A 26,082-nucleotide genomic window follows, 5' to 3' on the forward strand; every position below is an offset into this window, starting at 1 on the left:
TATTATCATATCATTTGATCAACCTAACACTTTACCTCAGTTGAGTTTGAGACACCTGTAGCCAAAATGTAATATCCTTCTCTCACTCATTACTGGTAACTCTCAATACAATTTCCTATTTACAACTCAATTTATCTCTAAGCATAGCCAACTTCACAGAAGCATGCCCAGAATTTCCACTATTTAAGATTTCATGGTAATTAAAATGGAAGCTAAGGAGAATAAGAAAAATATTTTATATTTTAAGTATATATGCTATCTGAACCAGAAAAAAATAAATATGGTATATTTACATTATGTAGAAGAGGGAAGAACAGAGGAACACGCACATGCTAAGAGAAATTTGGAACCTTAAACATGAGGGAAAGATATTCTTCTTTTAATATCACACCACAAGCCATTTTTATAAAAGGAGTCCATAGATTATAAACTCAATGTAATCAGATGGGTTTGTGTTATAATAAAAACTTTTGCAGCTTCATAGCATTTAATTAACAAGGTAATCGCTAATTCCTGAGAGGTCAGAGAACACAGCCAAGTGCATCTAGGGAAGGTGCTAAAGGCCAGGCCACAGGGAGTTTGGAATGAGGCAGAGTTGGTTGGGGGAGCACATCTGTGGCAGCACTGGTAGCTGGAAGTCACCAGGGTCAGTCAAGCACCAGAGATCACCTAGGCCACTCCCTGGCAAGAGCATGAACATGACCACCTCTTGGCTTTAGTTCTGTATATTTAAAAACCGATTTACCAAAACTACAATGAGGTACCATCTCACACTGGTCAGAATGGCCATGATTAATAAGTCTACAAATAACAAATGCTGGAGAGGTTGTGGAGAAAAGGGAGCCCCTCACACCCTGTTGGTGGGAACGTAATTGATACAGCTACTATGGAAAACAGTATGACGGTTCCTCAAAAACTAATAGAGATGTCATATGAGCCAGTAATCCCACTCCTGGGCATATTCTAGATAAAACTGTAATTCAAAAAGATACATGCACCCCAACGTTCAGAGCAGTGCTATTTACAGTAGCCAAGACATGGAAATAACCTAAATAGCCATCAACAGATGAATGGATTAAAAAGATGTGGTACATTTATACAATGGAATACTACTCAGCCATAAAAGAACAATGCCATTTGTGGCAACATGGATGAAACTAGAGATTATCCTACTAAGTGAAGTCAGAAAGAGAAATACCATATGGACTCTAAAATACAACATACCTATGAAACAGAAACAAACATAGAGAGTGGACTTATGGTTGCTAAGGGGGAAGGGAGTGGGGGAGAGAGAATGGGAGTTTGGGATTAGCAAAGGCGCACTATTATATATAAGGTAGGTAAACAAGGTCCTACTGTATAGCACAGGGAACAATATTCAATATCCTGTGATAAATCATAATGGAAAAGAACATGAAAAAGATACGTATATGTGTTACTGAATCACTTTGCTGTAGAGCAGAAATTAAGACACCATTGTAAATCAACTATAATCCAGTAAAATTTTAAAAAGTGATTTGCAGAGTTCCCATGTGGCACAGTGGGTTAAGAATCCAACTGCAGCAGCTCAGGTTGCTGCAGAGGCATGGGTTCAATCCCCATCCTAGTGCAGCAGGTTTAAAGGATTGGGCATTGCCTCAGCTGAAGTGAGGATCACAACGGCGACCTGAATTCATTCCCTAGCCTGTGAACTTCCATATGCCGCAGGCAGGTGTGGCCATTAAAAAAAATAAAAATTAATAAAAAATGAATTTGGAAGACAAAAATATAAGTGGATATCACATTGAATCAGGGATGAAAAAAATACATAAATTCATATGCTACCAAAATGTATTTGTATTTTTAAAAGCGGTATTAAAAAAGTATAGCAGTTACACCTAAAGTAATGACTCTTTACTCTAGAAGACAATCTAAGAGCAGGATGTCAGCTGCCAGTGCTTCCGCTCCTAGCCCGTGTTTTCCTTTGGGGAAGTTGCATTTTACCAAAATTCCTGTCTGAAGGATAAGCAAGATTCTTCATTGATGTTTGCTTAATCAAATAATTATTAGTAGCTATAATTTTACATCTGGTCAAAAAAAATATGCAAATATTTTACACTTACCTTCAGGTGAAGAGCCTGTCTTCTGGGAAAAGACAGCATTTACTTTGCTCTTCTTACTGATGTCACTGTTGACAGACAAGCTGGATTGAATTTTTCTATGCATTTTTTGAGAAACAGGTGCTGACAGTCTTCGATTATCGGCAGATACATGTTTGGCCCCGTGGTGGATTCCATTTCCATTGCTCAGACTTGGGTGACCATTCTTTATCTTGCCTATTTCCTCCTCACTTTCCTGCACTACAGTTTGAAGCTGCGGCAAGCGCTGAGGTTGGGCTAAATTTGAAAGGAAAAAAAAAAAAAAAAAAAACAGGGAAAGTTTATCCAGTTAAAAAAAAATGAGTATTTTTAAACAATCAAAAAACACTCAATAGCAGCCTTTTTACCCATACTACAAAAAATATTTTTTACCCAAAATACAAAAATAAAGAGAAAAAAGGAAAATATTAATAAACATGAACATAGAGAAAGTATAATTTCTGAAAGGGAAAATAGGAAGGGAGGAGTCACCAAACATAACTTTATATGAGGGATAGATAAACAGAAGAGAAAAAGTGATGTGTCTTCTATAAGAAAATTTCATTTGGAACTCTGACAAATAGAGGGAGAGAGATTGTTGTTATTTTTTAATTTTTTTTGTCTTCTGTCTTTTTAGGGGCACACCTGCAGCATATGGAGGTTCCCAGGCTAGGGGTCTAATCGAAGCTGCAGCTGCCGGCCTACACCACAGCCACAGCAACACCAGATCCAAGCCACATCTGCGACCTACACCACAGCTGCAACCTACACCACAGTCTACATCACATCTGGCAATGCCAGATCCTTAACCCACTGAGCAAGGCCAGGGATGGAACCTACAACCTCATGGTTCCTAGTCCGATTCGTTTCTGCTGCGCCACAGCAGGAACTCCTTGTTTTTATTTTTAATTCCACTTTAAATTTTGGAGAAGAAAACCTTTTTTCTATATTCTTCAATTTGATTTTAAAATAAACCATTTATGAAAAGTCAGGAATAGAACTTCCTTAATCTGATAAAACATATCTGCCAAAATTAAATGTCAGCACCAGAGAAGGGTTCCTGTTTGGTCAGGACCAAGAAAAGAATGCTCACCTTTACCCTCTTATGCAGCATGACACTAGCAAAAGCAATAAACACCAAAAATAAAAAAGAAAGGTCTCAGCCCTGGAAAGGAAAAACATTTTTGAGATGGATATATGCTTCCAATGTTCCAGGGGAAATCTAAGAGACTATACATTGTGAAAAATGAATTTTAGCATGATTTATACAGAATGAACCATGTTAAAATCAACAAAGTCCTGTAAGCCAACAGTAAGCAATTAGCAAATATGTAAGAAAATTCACAACAGCAAAAAAGAAAAGCCAGCAAACAAACAAAAACCTTATGAGTAGGAATTAAGCTAGGAAATAATGGGCAGAGATTGTATGGCAGAAATGACAAAACATTCCTGAAAGACATAAAAGAAAATGCTAATAAATGAAGAGTATAATGTGCTAATTCTGCTATAATGTTAATTCTCTCCAATTTATGTGTTTAATGTAACTCCCATAAAATTTCCAAAGGGTTTATTTATGGTACTTGACAAGCTGATCAAAAAATTTATGAGTAATCAAGAATCACTACGGAAATTTTAAGGAAAAAAATGACAGTTGTGGGACCTATCAGATATAAAGTCTTATTTTAAACCTGTAATAACTAATACAGTATGATGCTGGTCTAGGCATGGATACACAAACCAATGGAACAGCAGAGAAAGTTCCAAAAATGTGTGTATACATGTAAGTGCATGTATCTCTCATATAAATATATTTACAATGTATTAAATCCCTTTATATTGAAAAGCCTAAAAGAAAAATACGAAGTATTTGAATAGCATGATATGAAAAAGGGCAAATTAATTTGATTTTTTGGACAATGAATCTCAAAACAGTGTCATTTGTACTGCCCAGCATTTCTGAATACCCTCACAGATTTTGACAACCTCCTCACTCTCATCCCTAGATTCCCCTTCAGCTAGAAGGCATATATGGGACCTAAGTTCTACAAGCAGAAGTATGACTTACAGGCTGAAGTGACCAATGCAAGATGGTAGCTGCACCCAGGAGGTGGAGCCTCTTGGCACGGACAGTGAAGAAGGTGTTAGTCTTGGCAGTGGAGTGCATTGCAGAGCGTGGTGTCCACTTCCTAGCAAACCAGTGGGCCAAAGGTGCACAGTAGTGGGGTTTTCAGTAAGGAAGCCCCCTTGAATGGGTGAGAATGATCCTTATAATTCTTAGGAGAGTCTATGGGCAACTAAAGAATTTATTTTCTATTTACGTTAGCCAAAATGGATTATGGTTTTGCAGCTAAGAGCTCTGATCTCCCCTTAAAATGTTATCTGTTTGTATTTGTTAAGTAAGGAGATTCTTTTTTTTTTCATTTTTAAAAAATTTATTGAGGAGTTCCCATCATGGCTCAGGGGAAACAAATCTGACTAGCATCCATGAGGATGCAGGTTCGATCCCTGGCCTCGTTCAGTGGGTTAAAGGATCCAACGTTGACATGAGCTGTGGTGTGGGTCACAGATGAGGCTTGGATCTGGCATTGCTGTGGCTGTGGTGTAGGCTGGCAGCTACAGCTCTAATTCGACCCCTAGCCTGGGAACCTCCATATGCTGCAGGTGTAGCCCTAGAAAGACCAAAAAAAAAAAAAAAAAGTATTAGTTGATTTACAATGTCATGTTAATTTCTGCTGTACGTCAAAGTGATTCAGTTATACATATACACTTATCTGTTCTTTTTCAGATTCTTTTCCCACAAAAGTTATCACAGAATATTGAGTAGAGTTGCCCATGCTATACCACAGGTCCCCGTTGACCATCCATCCTCCATCCTTCCCCCCTTCACCTTTGGTTAACTCTAAGCTTGTTTTCAAAGTCTGTGAGTCTTTTTCTATTTTGTAAATAAGTTCATTTATATCATTTTTTATATTACACACTTAAATGACTTCATATGATATTTGTCTTTCTCTGTCTGACTTACTTCACTACAGAGCCAGAAATGAAATTCTTAAAACTAACGTTTGCCTTGCTCGTGTAGTTCTTAGCAAAGTTATCAATCTTAGCATTTCTGCAGAAACAATACAACAACAAAAACCACTCATTGTCAAATTTTTTATTTTATAATCTCCTGGAATTTCAAAGCTTAAACTTGTTTTAATTAGCTTTTTCTGTTTATGATTATGAACAGTTATGAAATGTAAATTAAATCTGAATACTAAGAGGTCTTCAATTTACAAAAAAGTATTGCATGCAAAGCTGTAACAACCCCAGTGTTCACTGTAGCACTATTTACAATCTAAATGTCCACTGATATATGAATGGATAAAGATGTGGATACACAATGGAATGTTAGCCATAAAAAAGAATGCAATAATGCCATTTGCAGCAACATGGATGGACCTAGAGATTACCGTAGTAAGCCATACATAGCCAAACAAAGACATATATTATATGCTATTGCTTATATGTGGAATATTTTTTAAAAAGTGATATAAATGAACTTATATACAAAATAGAAACAGACTCACATACATAGAAAATAAACTTGTAGTTACTAAAGTATATGGGAGAAAAGGATAAATTAAGAGATTGGGATTAACATATACACACTACTATATATAAAGTAGATAACGAACAAGAAGCTGTTGTGTAGCACAGGGAACTATACTCAATATTTTGTAATAACCTATAGGGAAAACAATTTTTGAAAAAAAAAATGTAACGAAACCACTTGGCTATATACCTGAAACTAATTCCACTGTGTAAATCAACTATACTGCAATTAAAAAAAAAAAAAACTGTAACAGTTATACATAGCATTGATACTGTCTAAAGGGGACTGAACATTTGTGATCTGGGGACTACTAAGACTTAGTATATATTTTTGACAAAGATGTCTGCTTGTATTTGAATAAATCATTAGCACACATTGTTTACTTCCATTTTTGTTCATACATCCTTTGTTTCTTGAAGAAAAAGTATCTTAACATACCAGAATAGTTTACCCATGAATGTACCTATTATAAGAAAAGTTTTTCTTTTACATAACAAAAAGCATCATTTCCTACCAAGTCTATTAGCATTAATACCCAATTTATAAAACTAAATATACGAACTCCTCTTAAGAGTTTTTCAGTTCTTCAGGGATAAACAAAGGAGAATCATTATCTAAAAATTTAACATTGGGGATAACACAAAGTAATGGTTGCAAAATTTATCAAAATACTGTGTTACTCCTAACTTCTGGTGAAAAGAAAAAAAGAAAAGGTTACTTCTCTGTTGAGCAGCTATATAGGCCCTTCTCAAAACTCAAATCGACAATCAAGCTTCTGTAAAAAAAGATCTATTTCTTATGGGTGTGCAATCATTTGATCTAGAGATGAATTTGCTGCTCCTGTAGCTTCTTGTATCAACTAGCATGACATCCTAATGACTGGTATTGAACATAAAGCCCATGATGCACATGTTTTAATGGGATGCCAAAGAAGACAGTTAAACCTAATTTGGTGGGTTTTTGCTTTGTTTTGTTTTAGAGCTCTTTCCAGTAAGCTCACCACATAAATGGAATGTTGTGGGCTACTTCTCTGAAAAGAATAATTCGAGCAATCTGAGAGTTTGGTTAAGTCCAAATACTGACCAATGCTGGGGAGACTTCTTATCAAAAACAAACAAACAAACAAACAAAAAAACCGCCTTGTCATATTCCATAATCCAAGGTAAATTTAAAATTACTATGCAAAAACATTCTAATAAATAAAAGTAAATGTGGTAAAAGACAATCAGGTCTTGCCACCAAAATCTAACACTGACAGATCTGACCTTTACCTACTCTCAAAATTGACTATTTGCAAATTACTGGGTATGGCTGCAGTGATAGTCAAACACATCCTTAATGATTTATCTACATTTCAATCTTCAAAATGATATCTATTTCTGTTGGCAGATAAATGATAGTACATTCATTTCTGTTTCACTCTCACCTAATTATTTTAGCATAGTTTGTATTATGGTCAGGTAACCAAGTATTATCTCTTCACTCCAGTTTCTTAACCTTATGATTTTGTCAGATGCATGCAATATGTAAGTCAAAGCAAAACTGGATAAACGCTAGATATGGGAGTTATCTTAACAGACATTTATTTTACTTTCATTGATAATTTTTCACAGATGTGACTTAAATCATACAGTAAAAGCATAGCTAAAACCAAGTCAGAGATGTGATTTTATTCTCGAACAAAGAACAAAAAACGTCTGACTGATTAAACCATAACTACGTGCCTTTAAACAGATTTCTTTTCCTTATTGTGTAAAAGTTGTGTATGGCTTTAAAAAAAAAAAAAGCACACTAATATGGGAACGACACAATGCTTCTTAAAACACAAGTGATGCCTAGGGACCCTCGCTCTCCCTTTAATGATCCACTGCTCTCATTCAGCTGTCTTTCTTTTTTCAAATCTTTACATATGTGACAGCTCTCAAAAGTAGACCATAGACCATCTGGCATTTTCAGAGGTGTAACTTGTGCAAATTCAGCTCTATTGGGAGTGCACTGCTATCTTCTGCCTGCGTTATAAAGGGACAATAGAATGTAGAACTTATGAGTTGTTTTGAATTATTCATTTTTTTGCCTGTATATTCAAGAAATTTTACAAACTCTGCATTTTGTACTACATAATCACATGCGTTAAAGGTACAAAGAAACTTTTTGACACCTCTTTTCTACAGAAAGCTGGCATTTTGTTTGATATGTGAACATTCAGCATCTGTTATATCATTCTAAACAGGATGGGTGCTTCTACAAAAGACCCCATTTTAAACTTACTCTATATGAGCAAAAAAATGTATTCTTGATATTCAGTAACGAATGCAATACACATCAAAATTTCTAATACCAGTTATATGAACATTCAGCATCTCCAAACCTGTATAGCATTGGTCACCCGCTTACCGTATGTGTAAAGAATTTTTTAAAAAAATCATTGCTCATACAATGCAGCATGATTGTAATTTTAATATCCATGATGAATAGTCACAAATGTCTTAAGAAATTCTGTGCTTTCTAGGTTCAAATGTTTTCAATCAGGAAGGAAACCAATAGAATTAGATCTAGTGATTTTCAATGAGAATAATAAGTATGGGAGTAATGAGTCAATAGCATGAACTTCTTTTGATATATTTTTTTTAAACTGGGTGATATTGTAGCTAGTAATAACTATACTTGAAACTGCAGCTGCTAGAGTAGCAATATAAAGCAACATCCTGCTATAGCATATAATCTATTAGCGTGTGCAAATCACCTTCGGTTGCCGGTCTCTTTACACAAGTCAGATTTAATAAAATTACAAAAGAATTCTCATGCCACATAGTCAGCTTAAATGGTTGTTGTACACATACAAAAAAACTAAATTAAACGCTTAGGATTTAAAATTATCAGTAACAAAATGATCAAAATAGAATATGGAGAATAGAACATGTATGGGGAGAAAAGACTTGGTGTAAACCGAAATTATCCTTTCCAGGGACAGTTAAAGCTTTTATTGGGTGCTCAGGACTATGCTATTCCATGGTCACTATGAGACAGACAAGACACAAACGCACACATATGGTGGATTTTATTTATACATACACATAAAATATTATTTTATTATGTATGTCTATAATATACATCTACACCCAATAACAGCTTTAAAAGTTACTACTTCAATATGGAATAATATAGTACAACTATATACTTTATTGTTATAATGTAAATATAAGCTAAAATCAACTAAAATGAATGTGCTTTAGACAACTCCATCAGCCTGATGCAAGCTTTTCTCAGCGTGCAGACCCTGGGTGGACCTTACATCCTAACACACATTCTGGAAGCTCCCTAGCATTTTCTTTCTCCATTTCCTTAGTTCCCTTCCAAAGGCCTTCTGAAATTTATTTCTCTCTCAAGCTTCTGAACTTTTTCATTACACATTTCCCGTCTTCATTTCATTTAATGTGTATACTAACATATGGAGATACATTTGGGAATCACAATTTGTATTTCGGAAGTGGGGGAACTCTGATCATTTGAGAATCCCAGCTAAATTCTGTGACTACGCAACTGGGACCTCGCAGGGTAGAAAGACTTGTCTTATGATGGTATCACATCTATTAGCATTTTTAATAATGATTCCTTTTTAATTATTGCAAAATCAACCACCAGATATCAGGGGTTGGAGATAACGTCCTCCCAAGACAAAAGAATAAAACTTTAGAAGTTTTTGGGAGAATTGAGCAGTTTTCTCCCTTTCATAAAGAGCATCTAGAAAGTTCCTAAACATCTTTAAGTAGTGCCTGGAAGAGGGCAAAGGGCCAGCTGTTCCAGGATCCCTCCTCTCCATAATCTCAGGCACTGGGTTAACCCATGTCCCAGTCTTCTTATAGTTGAGCTAGGTCATGTATCCATGTTTGCTCTGAAGGAATGAGAGAAGAAATGACCTCATTTCTTATTTCTGCCACTTCCAGGCTTATACATGAAGACTTGGGTGTATCCTCCCTATACTTCTCTTTTTTTTTTTTTTTTTTTTTTTTCCCACACTGGCGGCAACCCAGCTTTATCCACAGCTGAGAGAAATATCCTAAGGGATGTTGGAGAAACCAAAGAGAAGGAACTGCATGACAGCAGGGAGAGCCTCTCAACCAACCTGGAACACTCAGCTCATACATACTGTTACATAAAAACTAAACTTTCATTTCACCACCAGATTAATGCTAGGACTCATCTTTTTTTGTTGTTGTTGTCTTTTTAGGGCCACACTTGTGGCATATGGAGATTCCCAGGCTAGGGATTGAACTGGAGCTGTAGCCTCCAGCCTACACCACAGCCATAGCAATGTCAGATCCAAGCCACATCTGCGACCTACACCACAGTTCACGGATCCTTTTAACCCACTGAGTGAGGCCAGGGATCAAACCCACAACTCATGGTTCCTAGTCAGATTCATTTCCAGTGAACCATGATGGGAACTCCCATACTGGGAATGACTGTAAAACACTGTACCTCCATCAAGGCCTACTAACAAATATGCACAGTACATACAATATACATAAACTGCCCCTAGCCCAAATGACCCAGAAGACATCATGGTTCACTAGAGAAACAGAAACAAAATGATATATTTGAACCAGTGGAAAGACTACTGCCAAATCCACAGACTCTGGTAGATCCTAGCTGCAGCTCACCTTTACCAGGCGGAAGCTGATAATTAACTGAGGGCTCGACATCGTGCAGTTCTGTAGGAAAAGCATCTGAGCCTTGTTCTGCCATTTGAAAACCGTGATCTAACTGTCCAAGTTCTGTCTTTGCCTTGGCTGGAAGGAAATCCAGAAGGGAGACCAACTATCCCAGTTTGCTCAGGACTCAGGGAGGTGCTGGCATGCAAACTTTGTAATTTTAAAACCAGGACTGTCCCAGGCAAACTGGGACCAGTTGGTCACCTTTACATCAGAAGCAATTTGTACACAAGATTTTCTTCAACAAGATACCAGCAACAACAGATGGTATGAAGCACGCAGGCTTTAACAAACAAGACCCACTAGGGTTTGAATTCTGGAGTTAGCAATTCCCGATTCTGTGAGCTTGAGAAAGTTACTTCCTATCCCCGGGCAGTAGGACCTTCCCTGGCAAAATCAGAGAAAATAATAGATCCTCATGGGCCTGGAGAGGTTTGTTTTCCCAGTTCCACCCCATTGATTTCTCACTCTTCACTCTCCCCTACCTAATCTTCCCTCCCCCATTTCCTGTTTCTGATTTATTACTTGGCTTTTATTTTTTATTCTATGTTCCCAGTTTTTTTTTTCCTATAAATCAACCTCAAACCTTCTTATAAGTAAACATGTTTCAAATACATATACAAACAGAAAAATCAATTCAAAAATTAAGATTATTAAGGAAAGCAATCTACATTCTAATATTTGCATTTATTACTGAAAAGTCCCCATACGGTACACCAATGAATAATAAAAAAATCTTTATTAAATCCCCTCCAAATGGAGCTTTTCTCTAATGCTTATTTTTATCCTCAAATGAATGACAAATTTGGCCTAACTTTATGCTACCTATTGTACTTCACAGTTTTTAGTTAACTTATCTGGGTAACAGAGGCCGATTCTCATGTATTTGAGAGTAGAACATTTTCAGTTTAAGTGAGCAGGTGTCCTTATGGCTTGCTGTCTACAAACTTGATGTATACATTAAAAGATCATATTGTCCTCCCATATATGCCCACAGTGAAGATGGAATCTGTTTACTGTGGTCTCCTTTGTTCTCTGATTCAGCAGGTATTTCCACCATTTGATTCAACAAATAAAGTGACTTCTGTTTATAATTATTTATAACATTATAAATATATGAATAAATGTATTTGTACCTAGATTGTGCAGAAAAACAAATATCCTCAACAGTGTTTGTGTACAACAGAAAACATGAATAAGAAGATAGCACAAAGGCATGGTCTTCCAAAAATCTACTTTACACACTGAAATTTTTTTAATATGGTTATTTAATCAGGAATATAATGCCTTCATGTTCTTTGAAGAATGACTCGAGTTTTCTGATAGTAATCTTGGGCATCTTCAGGACAAATATATATATATATATATGTATATATTACACACATATATAATATGTATGTATTTTATTTTAGATATAAAAAGGCATTTCCTTTGTTTAAGATCAATTAGTGGACAAGCAGAAGTTTGGAAAAGTCCTACTGTTACCCTTAGATGTTTCAACAAACAGAAGTTCTCAGAATTCTCAAAACCACAACAAGTCAAGAAGGATCAGACCATTAGTTAAACATGTTTTTGATCCTGATAGTGTTTCACCATGAGGTTTATGAGCAAAGATTTTTAAAACTATTACTATATTTCCTAAGAAATCACTTGAAAAGCAGCTTATTTGACTGTCTATCACAAAGGGATAGACCATATTCAAGTCTTACCTTTTTAAATAACACACCAGAAATACTTAACATGTACAAACACAAAGCAACATATACCACAGTAAAATGAGGGTGAATAGCACTCAAAAAGCAAATACTGAAAATCTCAAATATTTGAAAATTCAGAATTCACCCAGAGGCTTTACACACTGATTACAGCTTTCAAGGACCACAAAGCATATAAAAAGACACCCCCTTAAGAAGTGTGCTGCACTCTTAGGTTTCTACTTAATACACACATCCACATACTTGGGTAGGTGCAGAACTGCTTTCTGACATGGGTCTTAGACCCCGCTCTGCCTCTGGGTGACTTTAGCCCTCCCCTGGGTGATAAGGGGCTCTGGTGGAGCAAGATACAACTCAAAAAAACTTGAAATGAAGGACTCACATCAAACAGAAAAACCTGCATCAGAAGGCTATTAAAATACAAAACTAACCAAGGCAAGATTGAGGAAAATGAAGATCACTCCATCCTATGCTGGAAAATCAGCAGTCAATATGAAATTGCAGCAAAATAGTCAATTAGACTAAGCAGCCATCAGCTCTTGGAACACTGCTTGTATACACATAAAGCCTGATGCTTTAGGGTACTCTGCAGCAATCTACCCATATATTGGTATATTGGATTTCTCATGGCTTTTGGTGGCTGCTACAATAAATAACAAATTCATTCTGACTGGCCAACATAAAAGCCTACCAGAAAAAGTAGACAGTTTTAAAAAGAAAGTTTTTTGTTTATTTGTTTTGTTTACCTGCAAGAAAGCAATACAGCCAAAGCCAGAAACACACAAATAAATGTGCTATTGTGTAAATCTAAAGAGGCACTCCCCTCTGTAGAGACAAACTTAGACATTCCATGCTCCTGGGTTGGAAAAATTAATGTTGTAACAATGGCCATACTACCCAAAGCAATCTACAGATCCAATGCAATCCCTATCAAATTACCCATGACATTTTTCACAGAACTAGAACAAACAATCCAAAAATTTCTATGGAATCACAAAAGACCCAGAATTGCCAAAGAAATTCTGAGGAACAAAAACCAAGCAAGAGGCATAACCCTCCCAGACTTCAGGCACTATTACAAAGCCACAGTCATCAAGACTGTGTGGTACTGGTACCAAAACAGACATACTGACCAATGGGACAGAATAGAGAACCCAGAAATAAACCCAGACACTGACGGTCAATGAATCTTTGACAGAGGAGGCAAGAACATGAAATGGGAAAAAGACTGTCTTTACAGCAAGAATTGCTGGGAAACCTGGACAGTTATATGCAAATCAACAAAAAGGCTTTCCTGCCTGAGTGCAAGCCTTGGTGAGGAGAGCACAGGCTAGATTTCTGCCCCCACTTGCCTTTGTGCAATTCACAGATATAAAGCCATAAACAACAGCCCTGGTAGCCAGTGATGTGGGACCACTCAAGTTCAGATGTGTTATCAAAACTTCAGCAGCCAAATTATTTGTTTGCAGCCTAAATGCATCGTGCTGATTAGGAATATTTCAGGTGCTGGAACATGGAAGAGGGGGTATCAGGGAGGTGCAAAAATGGAAGCCTGAAACTCCAGGTTCTCTCAAGCGCTTCTCCCACTCAGCAGTTTATGTAACTCCTTCACAGGGGAAGGAACCAGCCTGGGTCAAGCCTCACCACCCACAGAAGTAAAGCTAGTGGCCGGAAGCCATTAAATCAAATCTAAAGGAGACAGAGAAAGCCCTGAGTGCTAAAGCAAAAGTGGTAAAGCAAGGGACCCTCTCAAAGATCGTTATTTGACACAACTTTCTGTGACAGTGACCAGAAAAGGAAGTATGCTACCACCATCTTCAAACAAAAAAGGTGGGAGGATATTGATAAGCAACGAATAAAGACATTAAAGAAATTATATTGCTAGAAAAAAATGTGTAGCCTAGCAAGTAAAGACTTGTGACCATTCCACCCTAAAGCAATCCCTCATTCTACGTCCTTGTTACCAACAGGAAAGAACTGCTAAGCCCCCTGTAAGGGAAACCTCTCCGAAGCCCTTCTCAGAGATAACCATAAAGGATGCCCAACACTGGCCACAGAAGCCAGGTCAAGGTTAGGGAAACAGAGTTCATGGTCACAGCATCTTCTGGATTATCCTCAACCAGGGGAATATGGTATTCCCTAGACAGTTACTGTACTTGTGAGTTTACACCGTGGCTACCCTCTACTTCTTCACATTATGCAGAGAGGTTTTAAAGCATAAGGTCCAGACCATGAGGCATTCCATCCAAACGTGATTGAGATCAGATTGCTGGATCATTTCAGAGGAGGAATAAAGATCACCCAGAGGTATGTGGAATAATGACTATATGACACTAGTACTAGATGTATCATCTGCATGTGACTTTGATTTGTCTCTCATTAGGGAGAGGCAAAATACACAGTGTTTGTTCAAAAGATAACTGGATCTCATTAGGTAGAAATATTTTGAAATGATACGTAGGAAACAAATATATCTGTGTATATACACACAGAGAAATGTGTGCTGACCAGCTAAGGACTGAACAATAGGAGATAGCTATTCTCAGTCTAACCCAACGTCACCCTCTTTATTCTGGTGGCTGTATAGTATTAATGAGAGCAGGATCTCAATTTGCTGACAAAAACCCTTCAAAAGCCAGTATTTTCAGTTACATATGTTTTGTACACACAGCTTGACAACTCTAGGCATTTGCTGAATTGCCTTTGATTATATGCCAAGTGCCTTAAGGACAAGATTCTGTCTCTCGGAGTCCCATCAACCTTATCAGGCACATACCTGCTGACAAAAAAGCCTTGTACAATGTTCAGCACCCAGTGGACACCCAGTGGAAATTAACTGATGATGATAAATTATACTAGCTTTTAAGCTGTCACTTGATCCCCAGTATATAACAGCCTTCCTGAATAAATCTAGCAACAGTTTGGTATTCAATACCATTATAAACTTCATCCTTCACCTTCATGAGTCTAGGGAATTGCTATAAAAGCATAATATGAGTATGGTGGAGCCATGGCGAGGATTTGAGAAACTCTCTCAGTTATAACAAGGGAATTAAAGATTCAGTTACAGATATCAAACTATGCATAGGGCAATGCATCGAAAATACTAGTTAAATGACCTTTTTGAAAACAGCCTAAGCAAAGTCAGTACTAAATTACATAGCTAAAAGTTTTCCTCCTTCCCTGTAATAAAAGTAAATCCAACTTAACATACAAGTCAAACTGCTATCTCCTTGAGATTACCGGAGTGGGAATGCAAATGAAGTTCCAGTTAGGAGATACAGAATTAGAGGAAGCTATGAATTGCTAAATGAAACATTTAAAAATAAATTTATTTTCAGTATCTTACACAAGATAAATCAGAAGAAAAGTAAATACTGTTATTATGAATTCCCCAGAGCTTTAAGAGAGCACGTAACCCTCAAAGTTCACTGCTGAGTACTTGTTATTAGGATGGCTTTTCATTCTTCAATAAATTCCTTTAAGATATGGCCCAAGACAAGGAAACCTTTGTACTTTACTCCTAATAACAGTTCTCATTATAGATGATGCTGTCTCTGACATAAATTTAAAAATAGGACTCCAAGCAAAGTTCTCAGAATTGACTGTAAGACTGGGATGGTCCTGATTATTGGGTCCAACCCCAGTAGGAGAACCTGGTGAGTTTCCTACTAAGGAAGTAATAAATAAGCTGCCTCTGGCTAACAACAATATTCAGAAAAATGGTGCAATAAAGTTTTTCACATCTGTGGAGGTGGTATCACATGTATGAATTTAAAATTTTTCTTGTATGTGAACAACAGAATATAAACTTAAACATAATGGAATGGTTTCAATACGCAAATAACTAAATAAAACTAATACTATTTTCTCATTATCTTTTCTTCTCCTAGATGAAATCTGTTCTTTCGCCCTCTGCCAGGCTGCTTTAAATTTTGGGAGCCTGATTTAAGGAATGTCAATTTTAAATTCTTGTCTTCACCAGTAAATCAAGATAATTTTATCCTCTGTGGGAATAAAATGTTACCCAAACATAAGCACCAGGAAATGACTAAATACAGACGGAACCAAACTCATTAACCACATTTAAAGATGAATATGATTGAGATCATTTACACAAGCATCTCTTCCTCTAATTGTGCCATTAAAACACACAAAATTCATCAAGGTACCTTTGGCTGTATACTAACTTAAATAGATTATTATAAAGTGTTTGTTGAGTATAGGTTCTAGTGCCAGCCATTGCTCTAGGCATAAGGGATATTACAGTGAACAAAATTTACAAAGACCTTGCCTGCACAAATGTAGTATTATGTGTTACCTTGCATTACAAGAAATCCAAAGATAAGAAGCCCTAGAATTATTAATTTCACAAGTTCTATGTTTTCACTTCCATCCTTTGCATGCCAACTTTCCCATCTGACTGTTCCCCTCAAAGTTACAAGCCTCTCTGATGTGGCTCCAGACACCATATCCAGAAATGATGACAGTCCTTGACAAAAGAGAGCTCTTTCCGACTGTCTCATTAAAGAATAGAAAAATGCCATTTTCAGAAACCCTCTGGGGACATCCCTTAAGTTTCATTGGTCAGCACTGTGTCACGTGCTGAGTCCAAATCTTCCTCTCTGGCCCCAGAGCAAAATTTGTTTACAGGTCTGCACTCTCTACCAGACCATATGTTCCTTTGTGCAAGAAACATGTAGTTCATTCACTTGTAGGGTCACTCCATGAATATTTATTAAGTGCTGAAGGACACTTACAAATATCTGCTCCAGCACATAGATGAGTGGTCACTTAGAAAAAGTGAATGAAAGAATGACAGCAAGAAACAATAATGCTCATATTGCAGTGCCCAATTTCAATCATTTCAATAAGAGCTTTCTAAGGACATACTGGATACCTAGTCAAGTAAACAAGGAAAACAAGCGCAATTGCCTTCTCCCACACCTCCCTGATACAATGACTTCTACTTAATCCAGATAACTTTAGAACCCGAAGCAACTATCTTCACCCTCCAAACCCCCGCAACTATCCCACACACATTCTATAATTTATAAGGCCAATCATTATTTGTAACTCAAATGAGTTGGAAAAATGAGAATGTCAACTTTATTCAGCCCCAATGACCTCATATTAATTTAATCAAAAGAACGAGCGATGCTCTGTTTTCTAACTGTAGACAAAAACACATAAATAATAACTGGAGCTAGTAGAAAAAAAACCTGAAAGATTCTTTTCTTAGCATTTGAAGATAGAAGAGTGAGTGGAAGTGCTCATTATCTATAAAATGATGTTTTCTTTATGTGTTATATAGTCTTTTTCCAAACATGTGCTGAACGTCTGTGTATCAGACAGTCCTGAGACTCAATAGAGGTGGGAAAAAAAAAGATTTTAAACATTAAGTAGCAACTAATAAATATACAATGTGAAATGATAGTAAGTCCTACAAAGGGAAGGTACTGCTATCAGCAAGGATAACAAGGGGAACTATTTTGATCTGGTTAGCAAGGAATGGCATTTCAACGGAGATGTAAAGGGGAAAGGAACTTGCAAAGAGGGGGACCAGGATTCCAGGCCAGGCTAACAATGTGTGACCAGCCCTGAAGCAGTCAAGGGTGACTCAGCACATTTGCTGAACTGATGGGAAGCCAGGGTGGCTGGAGAATACTCACACAGTTCTTTGGAGCACATCTTATTGCCTAATCCAAATAGTACACATTAACAAATATATTAGAAAAATCATAGAATGTGCTTCCATAAACAATTCCTGGCAATATTTGTCCAGATAGTGTGCTTCCTTACTATAGAAGCCATTACTATAATAAATTATTCACTTACAAGACCACTTTCAGTATAAGTGACCAGAAGTGGACTTAAATACTTACTGTGAATCAAGATACTCTCAATAAAAGAGTTCTTAGGAAGTTACATAAAGGGGCCATCAACTGTATACAGATGTAAAACACAACCACAATTTGGAATATTAGGAAACATTTATAGAAATCTTATCCTTTAATTACTTTCCAAGAAAGACACACATGCATCCATTTCTCTGAAATGTACAAATCTATTTATATTGAAATTGGGTGAAAATTGTTCTGAGGTTAGAGAGAACAGCATGAATTATCTGATGTTCTTTAAGAGTAAAACGAATGGTTGGGAGGGAATCTTGCTATTATTCTTATGAATCTGCTCGATTTTAGAAATGACATTATCATTCTCATTTGTACTTATCTTCATATTTTATTCCAATTTCCTAGATCAGATTCTATTACTCAATTAAAATGCAATTCTCAGCAGTAAGTCTCAACCTTTTCCCAACTCCACAGGGTTTATTTGAGCAATGCACACCCTCTAGCAACATCTTGGTGTGGCTTCAAAAAACACATTCTTCCTCCAGGGATTCTTCTGCCTCTTGCCTCATGCACTCGACTAGAGAATCATAATTCTAATACTGGAACCAAGGATGGGCAGAATGCTGACCAAGAGCAATTTTTATCATCAAGGTAAACTCATAGGAAAGAACAAAATGGGCAACTGGACAGTGAATTGAATGAGTTTACCTACCTGCAACCTTTAAAATTCCTCTTAAATTCTAGAATTAGTGTCTACTAACATAGCTTTTCAAATCCCACATTGTGGTTTACAAATCACAAGGGGTAAACTAGGTGTTCTCGTTGATAACCAAAGATCATTTCCAAAAATGATAGCCCTGATCTTGCCACTAACCACCTGATTATCTGTGGACAAATTGTTCACTTCTTTCTGCTGACTGAAAAAAACAGAGGTTGCACACATGGATCTCTAAGGCACTTTCCTTAATTTTAATAAAGCATAGAGATTCATGATTCAATGGAAACATGGAGAAAAGCAATTATCTATGACATGGTATCTAGAAAACAATCTGGAAAGAATCAGTGTAAGTACTCTCCTCATTAGGACCTTGTGAGTTAAATCTAAGCCACCTAGATAATACCTATTAACACGATTATTAAAATTCTCTTCTTTTTCTAGAGAAAGAAGTACGAGAGGGTGGAAGGTATAACACCTTAAGAAGGTACAGTCATTGGGAGCAGGATTAACCTGAAGGAGTGGTGGCAGGGATTGAACACTTTTCTGTCCACCTGCAGCCAACAGTGGCTAATTTAACAAGGTTCACAGGCTCTCGGCTCTTAGCCAGCTGTCAGGAGCTGACGGCTGCTAGTACTGCTATGGTAACCAGCAGGAGGTAAAGATGAAACCACATCCACTTTTTTTTTCCCCAAAATTGGAAAACTAATGAAGAAAAGAAAATATGAAGATAAGTACTTCCTCTGGTTTGCGACATTTGGTTCACAGCTATAAATGCAAGAGAAGGTTAGGACTGCGTCTGTGTCTCGTCCTTCAGGCCGTTTAGCATCACCCAGCACCCTGTGGTCAGCATGTCCCTCGCTCCCTTCCTCTACTGTGCCAGGTGCCCAGAGTCTGGAGCCTCCCTGGTTTAAATTCCCCAGAGCACCACACTCATGTCTTATGAGGGTTGGAGTGGAAGTAACACGGCTGCTCAGATTCAGTGGGCGGAAGAGGTCTGAGGGTCTCAGTCTTATGAGTGTAAGCTTTCCACCTGCCCTTTTCTTCTCCAGTCCAAATTTTACCCCAGATCCCAAGAGCCCAGGTTCACCCAAAGCTTGAGTTTTAGTGGGTAGTGAGTATTATCTCATATACTGACACTTTGGTTCTGGCTGTCAGTGCTACCAAGTCAGTTATTATTTTTCCATTACTTTTCATCTTCCAAAAAATTATTAGCATCTCTGAGCCATTGTCATATCCCCGTCAGTTCTCCCTCTCCTTAAATTTCTTTTAAAAATTATTAATTTATTATCATATAAGATATATTTCCAAAAAGAACGGAATATATATGTCACCCTGCTATGGTGAACAAAACATGTTTTCTTTTTAAAAACAAACTGAAAAAAACACAAGAAAACCTGAAAAATGTTAATGCTTGTTAAATCTGAGCATGGTAAGTATACTGGTATTTGCATATTCTTTTTTTTCCATTTCCAAAGTAGTTAATTTAATGTTAACAAAAGTCAGAATCCCATTGACTAACAAGCATGTAAATCCACACAGCAGTGAATCGCAATTGATTGGTAACTTAGGTAGAAGCATCATTTTACACTGGAAACACTAATAGCGCAGGTATTACCAGGAACCAAGGACAAAAAGGGTGTTCCTTTTTGTAAAAGCATATTATTTTGTATATTTTTTATCTGAGAGATTTTCATTATATTTAAATATGAAAATTAAGTTTAAAATAAGGAGGGTCTATTCAGTGCACATTTTCTGATGATCTGATGTGGGTGATTATTTTTAGGATCTTATGAAAGAGGCCATGGTACAGGTACTTGACTCCTCCCCACCACACCTGGATAAGCAGTGAGAGAATGCAGAGCATTGCACCCTGTTTTCTTTCCTGGTTCTCCACTTAGCATCTCTGGATCAGCCTAAAAATGCAATTATGGAAGACATTCCATAATTTCCAAGGCATACCTCAAAGTGGCCCAGCACTTTCACCTTTAACCCAAGTACTGGTTATTCTCATCATTACATATAACTAAAGTAATAACAGTTAGTATACTAACTGCTATATTATTTGTATATGTACATATAAACTTAGACTTAAAATAGTTCCATTTAGATTTCCATGTCTGGCTCTTCCCCGACCTCATAAAGCAGTGAGGGAAGGTACTCTTCCCATTTATATTCTAAAGATACAGAAGTTGAAGCTGGGTGACAAAAAAATGACTTACCGAATGCCCAACAGCTAATAGGTTTTAGGTAGAATTAGAATCCAAATCACTGGACTCTACCCCTCACCTTTCCCACACACACATACCCTTTCTCTAAGCACTGGTGTTACGTGCTGCTGCTTTATTGAGTTTGACCAAAAGGCGCACTCCTGTCAACATGGAGCTTGCTGACAAGTCAGTCAAGCATTTGGCCATGATTTCATTTTCATTTTTCCCTCCAAATGCTTTGTCTATTTAGAATTTGGGAGTCAAGGTACTTGGCTTGCCACATATATACCTTCCCTACTTCAAAAAAGCACCCTGTTACGTATTTATCCCTCGTCAGTGACACACCAATTCTTCCAAAGTCTTCATGCATAATCATTAACAGTATATAAGATTTCAGCAGTTAGTTTGCAAGGCATACTAGAGTGGTTTGCATCAGACCCTGCTGATTAGAAACTAAGTTGAAGGCAGCCTTTATGAAGATGTATAAAAATTAAGTTATCTGGGAGTTCCCATCATGGCTCAGTGGTTAATGAATCCGACTAGGAACCATGAGGTTGCAGGTTTGATCCTGGTCTCACTCAGGGGGTTAAGGATCCAGCGTTGCCGGGAGCTGTGGTGTAGGTCACAGATGCAGCTCAGATCCCGTGTTGCTGTGGCTCTGGTGTAGGCCGGTGGCTACAGCTCTGATTAGACCCCTAGCCTGGGAATCTCCATATGCCACGGGAGCAGCCCTAGAAAAGGTAAAAAGACAAAAAAAAAAAAAAAAGTATCTGAATAACTTCTTTATGACATTTTCCAAGGAACTAAATTTTAATATTGTGCCAAAAAAAAAAAAATCATATGGCTACACTGGGGGCGGGATATACAGAGTAATAAGTCTTTATCTCTTTTCCAAATAGATCATCCACATGTATTTTCACATTTGTACTAACCTGCAAAGAAGTGAAAACAACACTGTACTTGCAATTAAAAGGGAAAAGAATGAAACCATCCTGAAATGATTTAACGTCACCCTTACCCCCCTCCCAAGAAAAGCTATTTTAGGACTAGAAACTACCCATTTTTCAATTCATTGTAATTTAGTGTTTCATACACTAAAATAGACACTAAAATTTGTCATTATTACTGACCAAGCTATAATCGCACCCACTCAGCCTGCCAGAACTGTAGATTCTGACCCTGTGAGCTGAGCTATCCGATTCTGTTTTTTAGAACCAAGAAGTAGTGGCTAGGCTTTTGTTTGTTTTTAGTTAAAAGGAAAAAAAAAAAAGCAAATGCAGGAAATGAACACTCCCACCATTTGTGTTTTTAGCACATTAAGCATGCACTCTGTGAATGGATCCATTTAAATGTTTTTACTCCAACACTGTAGATGTCATCAGAAAAACAAACTAAATTGAAGACTTCTTCCCAGTGAGTGTCGTAACAAACCTCTCATTTTCTTTAGACTTAATGGGGACAAGAAACTGACCACAAACTCAGTGTTTACAAAATAAAACCTGAGAAAGACAATGCTGAGCAGAGGGATGAATCCTTGGCTAAGTCATGGGCTCCACTTCTCAGGAAGAAAACTCTTGATCATATTTAAAATAACAATGATAATGTGCATCAATTTCATAGTACCAACTTTAAGGAGTTGTACAAAAGATAAGAAGGTACAGTATTTTGCTTATGAGTCTCAGAAAAAGAGTTGATGGAAACTGCTTGCATAGGGTCTTATACTACAGATACTACGCTTATCGTAGCCTGGTTAATTTCCATGACAAAACTAAAACCTTGGAAGGAAGCCCCTCAAGGTGAGAATGATCAGATATTCTACTGTGCAAGTTTGGAATATTTATTCCTGGTAGCAAAATAGTTCCTTCCACAGAGGTAGTTTCTTCATTGTTACTTAATAAAATCAATCTATTCTAAACTCTATTCCTTCTTTCCTCCCTCAGAATATTTTATCACACAAATTTAAGTCTTCTTATTCTGAGTGCTCATTTTTCTGGAGTAGGTCCATTATTCAGCATTTTGTAAAAGTGTAGGACATATTAACTACATAACCCATCCCTTTTAAATGCTTAAGTATTGAGATACTAATTATTATTATCAAGCAAATTATTATTTGAGTTGTTGGCTACAAACAATAGTGCCAGAAGCTGCATAGAACCAACATTTTCCGAGCAGGCCCATACATATTTCTTCTTCTTTTTTGGTATCCAGTTCTAAGTAGCAAACTATGAACTTTTATACAGTAAGAATGGTTTAAAACCACCCCTAATAAATCTTCTCGGTCTTAGGCTATATGCTTCCATACCATTGAAAGAAACAGCTGATATTGCACAAAGTTTTGAAATACACTGTTCTCCAAAGTATATGCTTCATCAGCAATTTATTTTAACATCCACATCTCTGTCTCAAAGGGAATTGAAACTAATTATGTATTGTCCCAAATGCCTAGATACCACTGATACCATATGAATTCATATATTATTCAAAAAGCTGATCTCTTTTTTTAACTTATTAATATGACTCTTAGGTAAACTGTATCTCTATTATAAGAGACTTTGCTTTACTCAAAGAACAAACTCTAGCTGTAATAGTTAGGGAGATATTCTTTCAATGTATCTACAAATACGTGATTGGGAGGCTGCTTATTCCAGAATATTTTTAAGTGAAAGAGACAGCTTACTCTAATTCGGGAGAGAGTGTCTAAAGAAGATAAAAGGAGCAAGCACTTGTAATTCTTCAGAGAAACAGGCGAAAGGGTTTATGTATTTGAAACATGTGACTCACGTAACGCAAACCTTGATTTTGATTTAATAAATTTCAAGATTCCTAAGATGATCCATAATTCCTTAAAGCTATGCCAAGGTTTAGATTTTAAAGTCTTTTCACTGTACCATTTAACAAGGCAAATTATAATTGTTCCTTACCGGTGTTATAAAACTTTGGAGTTCCTGTCATGGCTTAGTGATTAACGAATCCGACTAGGTACCATGAGGATGTGGGTTCGATCCCTGGCCTCACTCAGGGGGTTAAGGATCCAGTGTTGCCTTGAGCTGTGGTGTAGGTCACAGATATGACTCAGATCCCGTGTTGCTGTGGCTCTGGCGTAGGCTGGCAGCTACAGCTCTAATAAGACCCCTAGCCTGGGAACCTCCATATGCTGTGGGAGCAGCCCTAGAAAAGGCAAAAAGACAAAAAAAAAAATAAAAATAAATAAAACTTTAAGTGCTACACAGCAAAATCTGAAGTAAAAATCACATTCTCAACAATGGAAACATCTCTCCAGAAAACAACTTTCCCAAAGGGGTAAGATAAGAAGCCAGCACCTATTTGTTTCTAGCAAATAGGCAGCCATGTCTATCAGTTCCTCTGAGTCTTATAGTCACAACTTTAAGAAACCACTTTCCAAAAAAGAGGCTTCAAATCCTCAAATAAAAATTTGTTCTCATAGTTTTCAGCTCATCTTACACACTCTTGTATGGCAACATATTTGATGAAAAACCTTACTGTTCTACATCTGAGCTGCACCTCAGAACTGGGGAGCTTTTAAAAATTAAGCTTGTCCAGACCCTACCTCCAAATGATTCTGAGGTCACTGGTCTGGAGAGGGGGGTCTATTTTTGAGTTAATGTGAAGAGTTGAGGACACAAAGGGATTTGACGGTAGGATCATATTCCTGCTCTCCACCCCCAGAGCCAGATCTTCAGCGTCCCTTACTAAGGTCTCCTTTTGCTGCACAAGGAAAATGCACAGCTTTATACCACAACAAGAACGGCAGATGCCAGGAGACTCTGCCTATCTCTTGGAAGGAGAACAAGTGCTCAGGGAGGCAATGCGTACATAGTTCTGAAAACTAAAGAAGTGGCTATAGCTCTGAGTCAACCCCTGCCCTGGGAACCTCCATATGCGACTGGTCTGGTGGAAGGAAGGAAGGAAGGAAGATAGACAGAAAGAAAGAAAGATAGACAGAAAGAAAGAAAGAAAGAAAGAAAGAAAGAAAGAAAGAAAGAAAGAAAGAAAGAAAGAAAGAAAGAAAGAAAGAAAGAAAGAAAGAGAAGGAAAGACATTTTTGCTAAGATGTCCAGTATATATTAAGCCCAGGAATTATCTTCAATTTGTCACAACAAAAATAACATTCCAAAGGAGTATAGCAGACTGCAATTTCCCCGACTTTTTTTCTGACCTAACACAAAGGCAGGATATAGTCATATCATTCATGGTGGCAGAACGTTAATAATTCCCAATTCGGGAAATGGGTTAGAATTTCCAGCCTGGAATAAGCTTATAATTTGAGAAAAACCACCATTTCCCCCTGTGATTTTAATTTTTTTTTTTTTTTTTTTTTTTTGTCTTTTTAGGGCCACACCCGCGGCATATGGAGGTTCCCAGGCTAATGGTCAAATCAGAGCTGCTGCTGCTCACGTATACCGCAGCCACAGCAACGCAGGATCTGACCTGAGTCTGCGACCTACACCACAGCTCACAGCAACGCCCAAGCCTTAACCCACTGAGCAAGGTCAGGGATTGAACCTGCATCCTCATAGATACTAGTCAGATTTGTTTCCACTGGGCCACAATGGGAACTCCTCCCCCTGTGATTTTTACGCAGTCTCTAGGGGACCATAAACACCATGAAGTCTTTACCCTTTCCTTTGCTCCACCCCACCCCCACGTGAGGATCACTGCTAGGCAATCCGGATTTTAGCTGTGCAGCCCCAGGCACATGGCCTGACTTCTCTGAGCTCAGTTTCATCTACAGATACTAGGTATCCCCATGTGCCTGATAAAGCTGCTGATAGGCTGAGTTAGATCATCAATATGAAAAATTCCATTAACTCTAAAAAGCTCTAAGTAAGAACACTGTTAATATAACTAATAAAAAGCATCCTTTGATATGCATGAACTGTAGACTGAGAAAATTAGCTCCTTAAGAGAAGCAACGATAGTCAGTCCACATTTTAAGACAAATTACTACAGCTTAACCAATTCAAAGCTGTCAGTCTCCTACAGGGAAGCTAAGTGTAGTCAAAAGGTACCGAGTTTCATCTATTCAACAATTAACATGTACGTATTGGGAACCAACTCTCATGTGTGGCCCTGGGCCAGATGCTGCGAGGGCTACGAAACTGAGTGAGATGCCAGTTCTGCCTTTAAGCGGCCTTCAGCTCA

General features: G+C 37.4%; 1 protein-coding gene across 5 annotated transcripts in view; it reads right to left on the minus strand.

Moving 5' to 3' along the window:
- Positions 1-26,082, minus strand: part of MDFIC (MyoD family inhibitor domain containing) — a 99,617-nt gene that overhangs the window by 37,528 nt on the left and 36,007 nt on the right. For all 5 annotated transcript variants that reach the window (XM_021079120.1, XM_021079118.1, XM_005673229.3 and 2 more), the window contains one exon: positions 2,103-2,375. In XM_021079120.1, the coding sequence (XP_020934779.1) occupies positions 2,103-2,375 (273 nt within the window). The remainder of the gene's footprint in view (positions 1-2,102; positions 2,376-26,082) is intronic.

This window comes from Sus scrofa, chromosome 18, assembly GCF_000003025.6.
Source record: "Sus scrofa isolate TJ Tabasco breed Duroc chromosome 18, Sscrofa11.1, whole genome shotgun sequence".
Lineage (NCBI taxonomy): Eukaryota > Metazoa > Chordata > Mammalia > Artiodactyla > Suidae > Sus > Sus scrofa.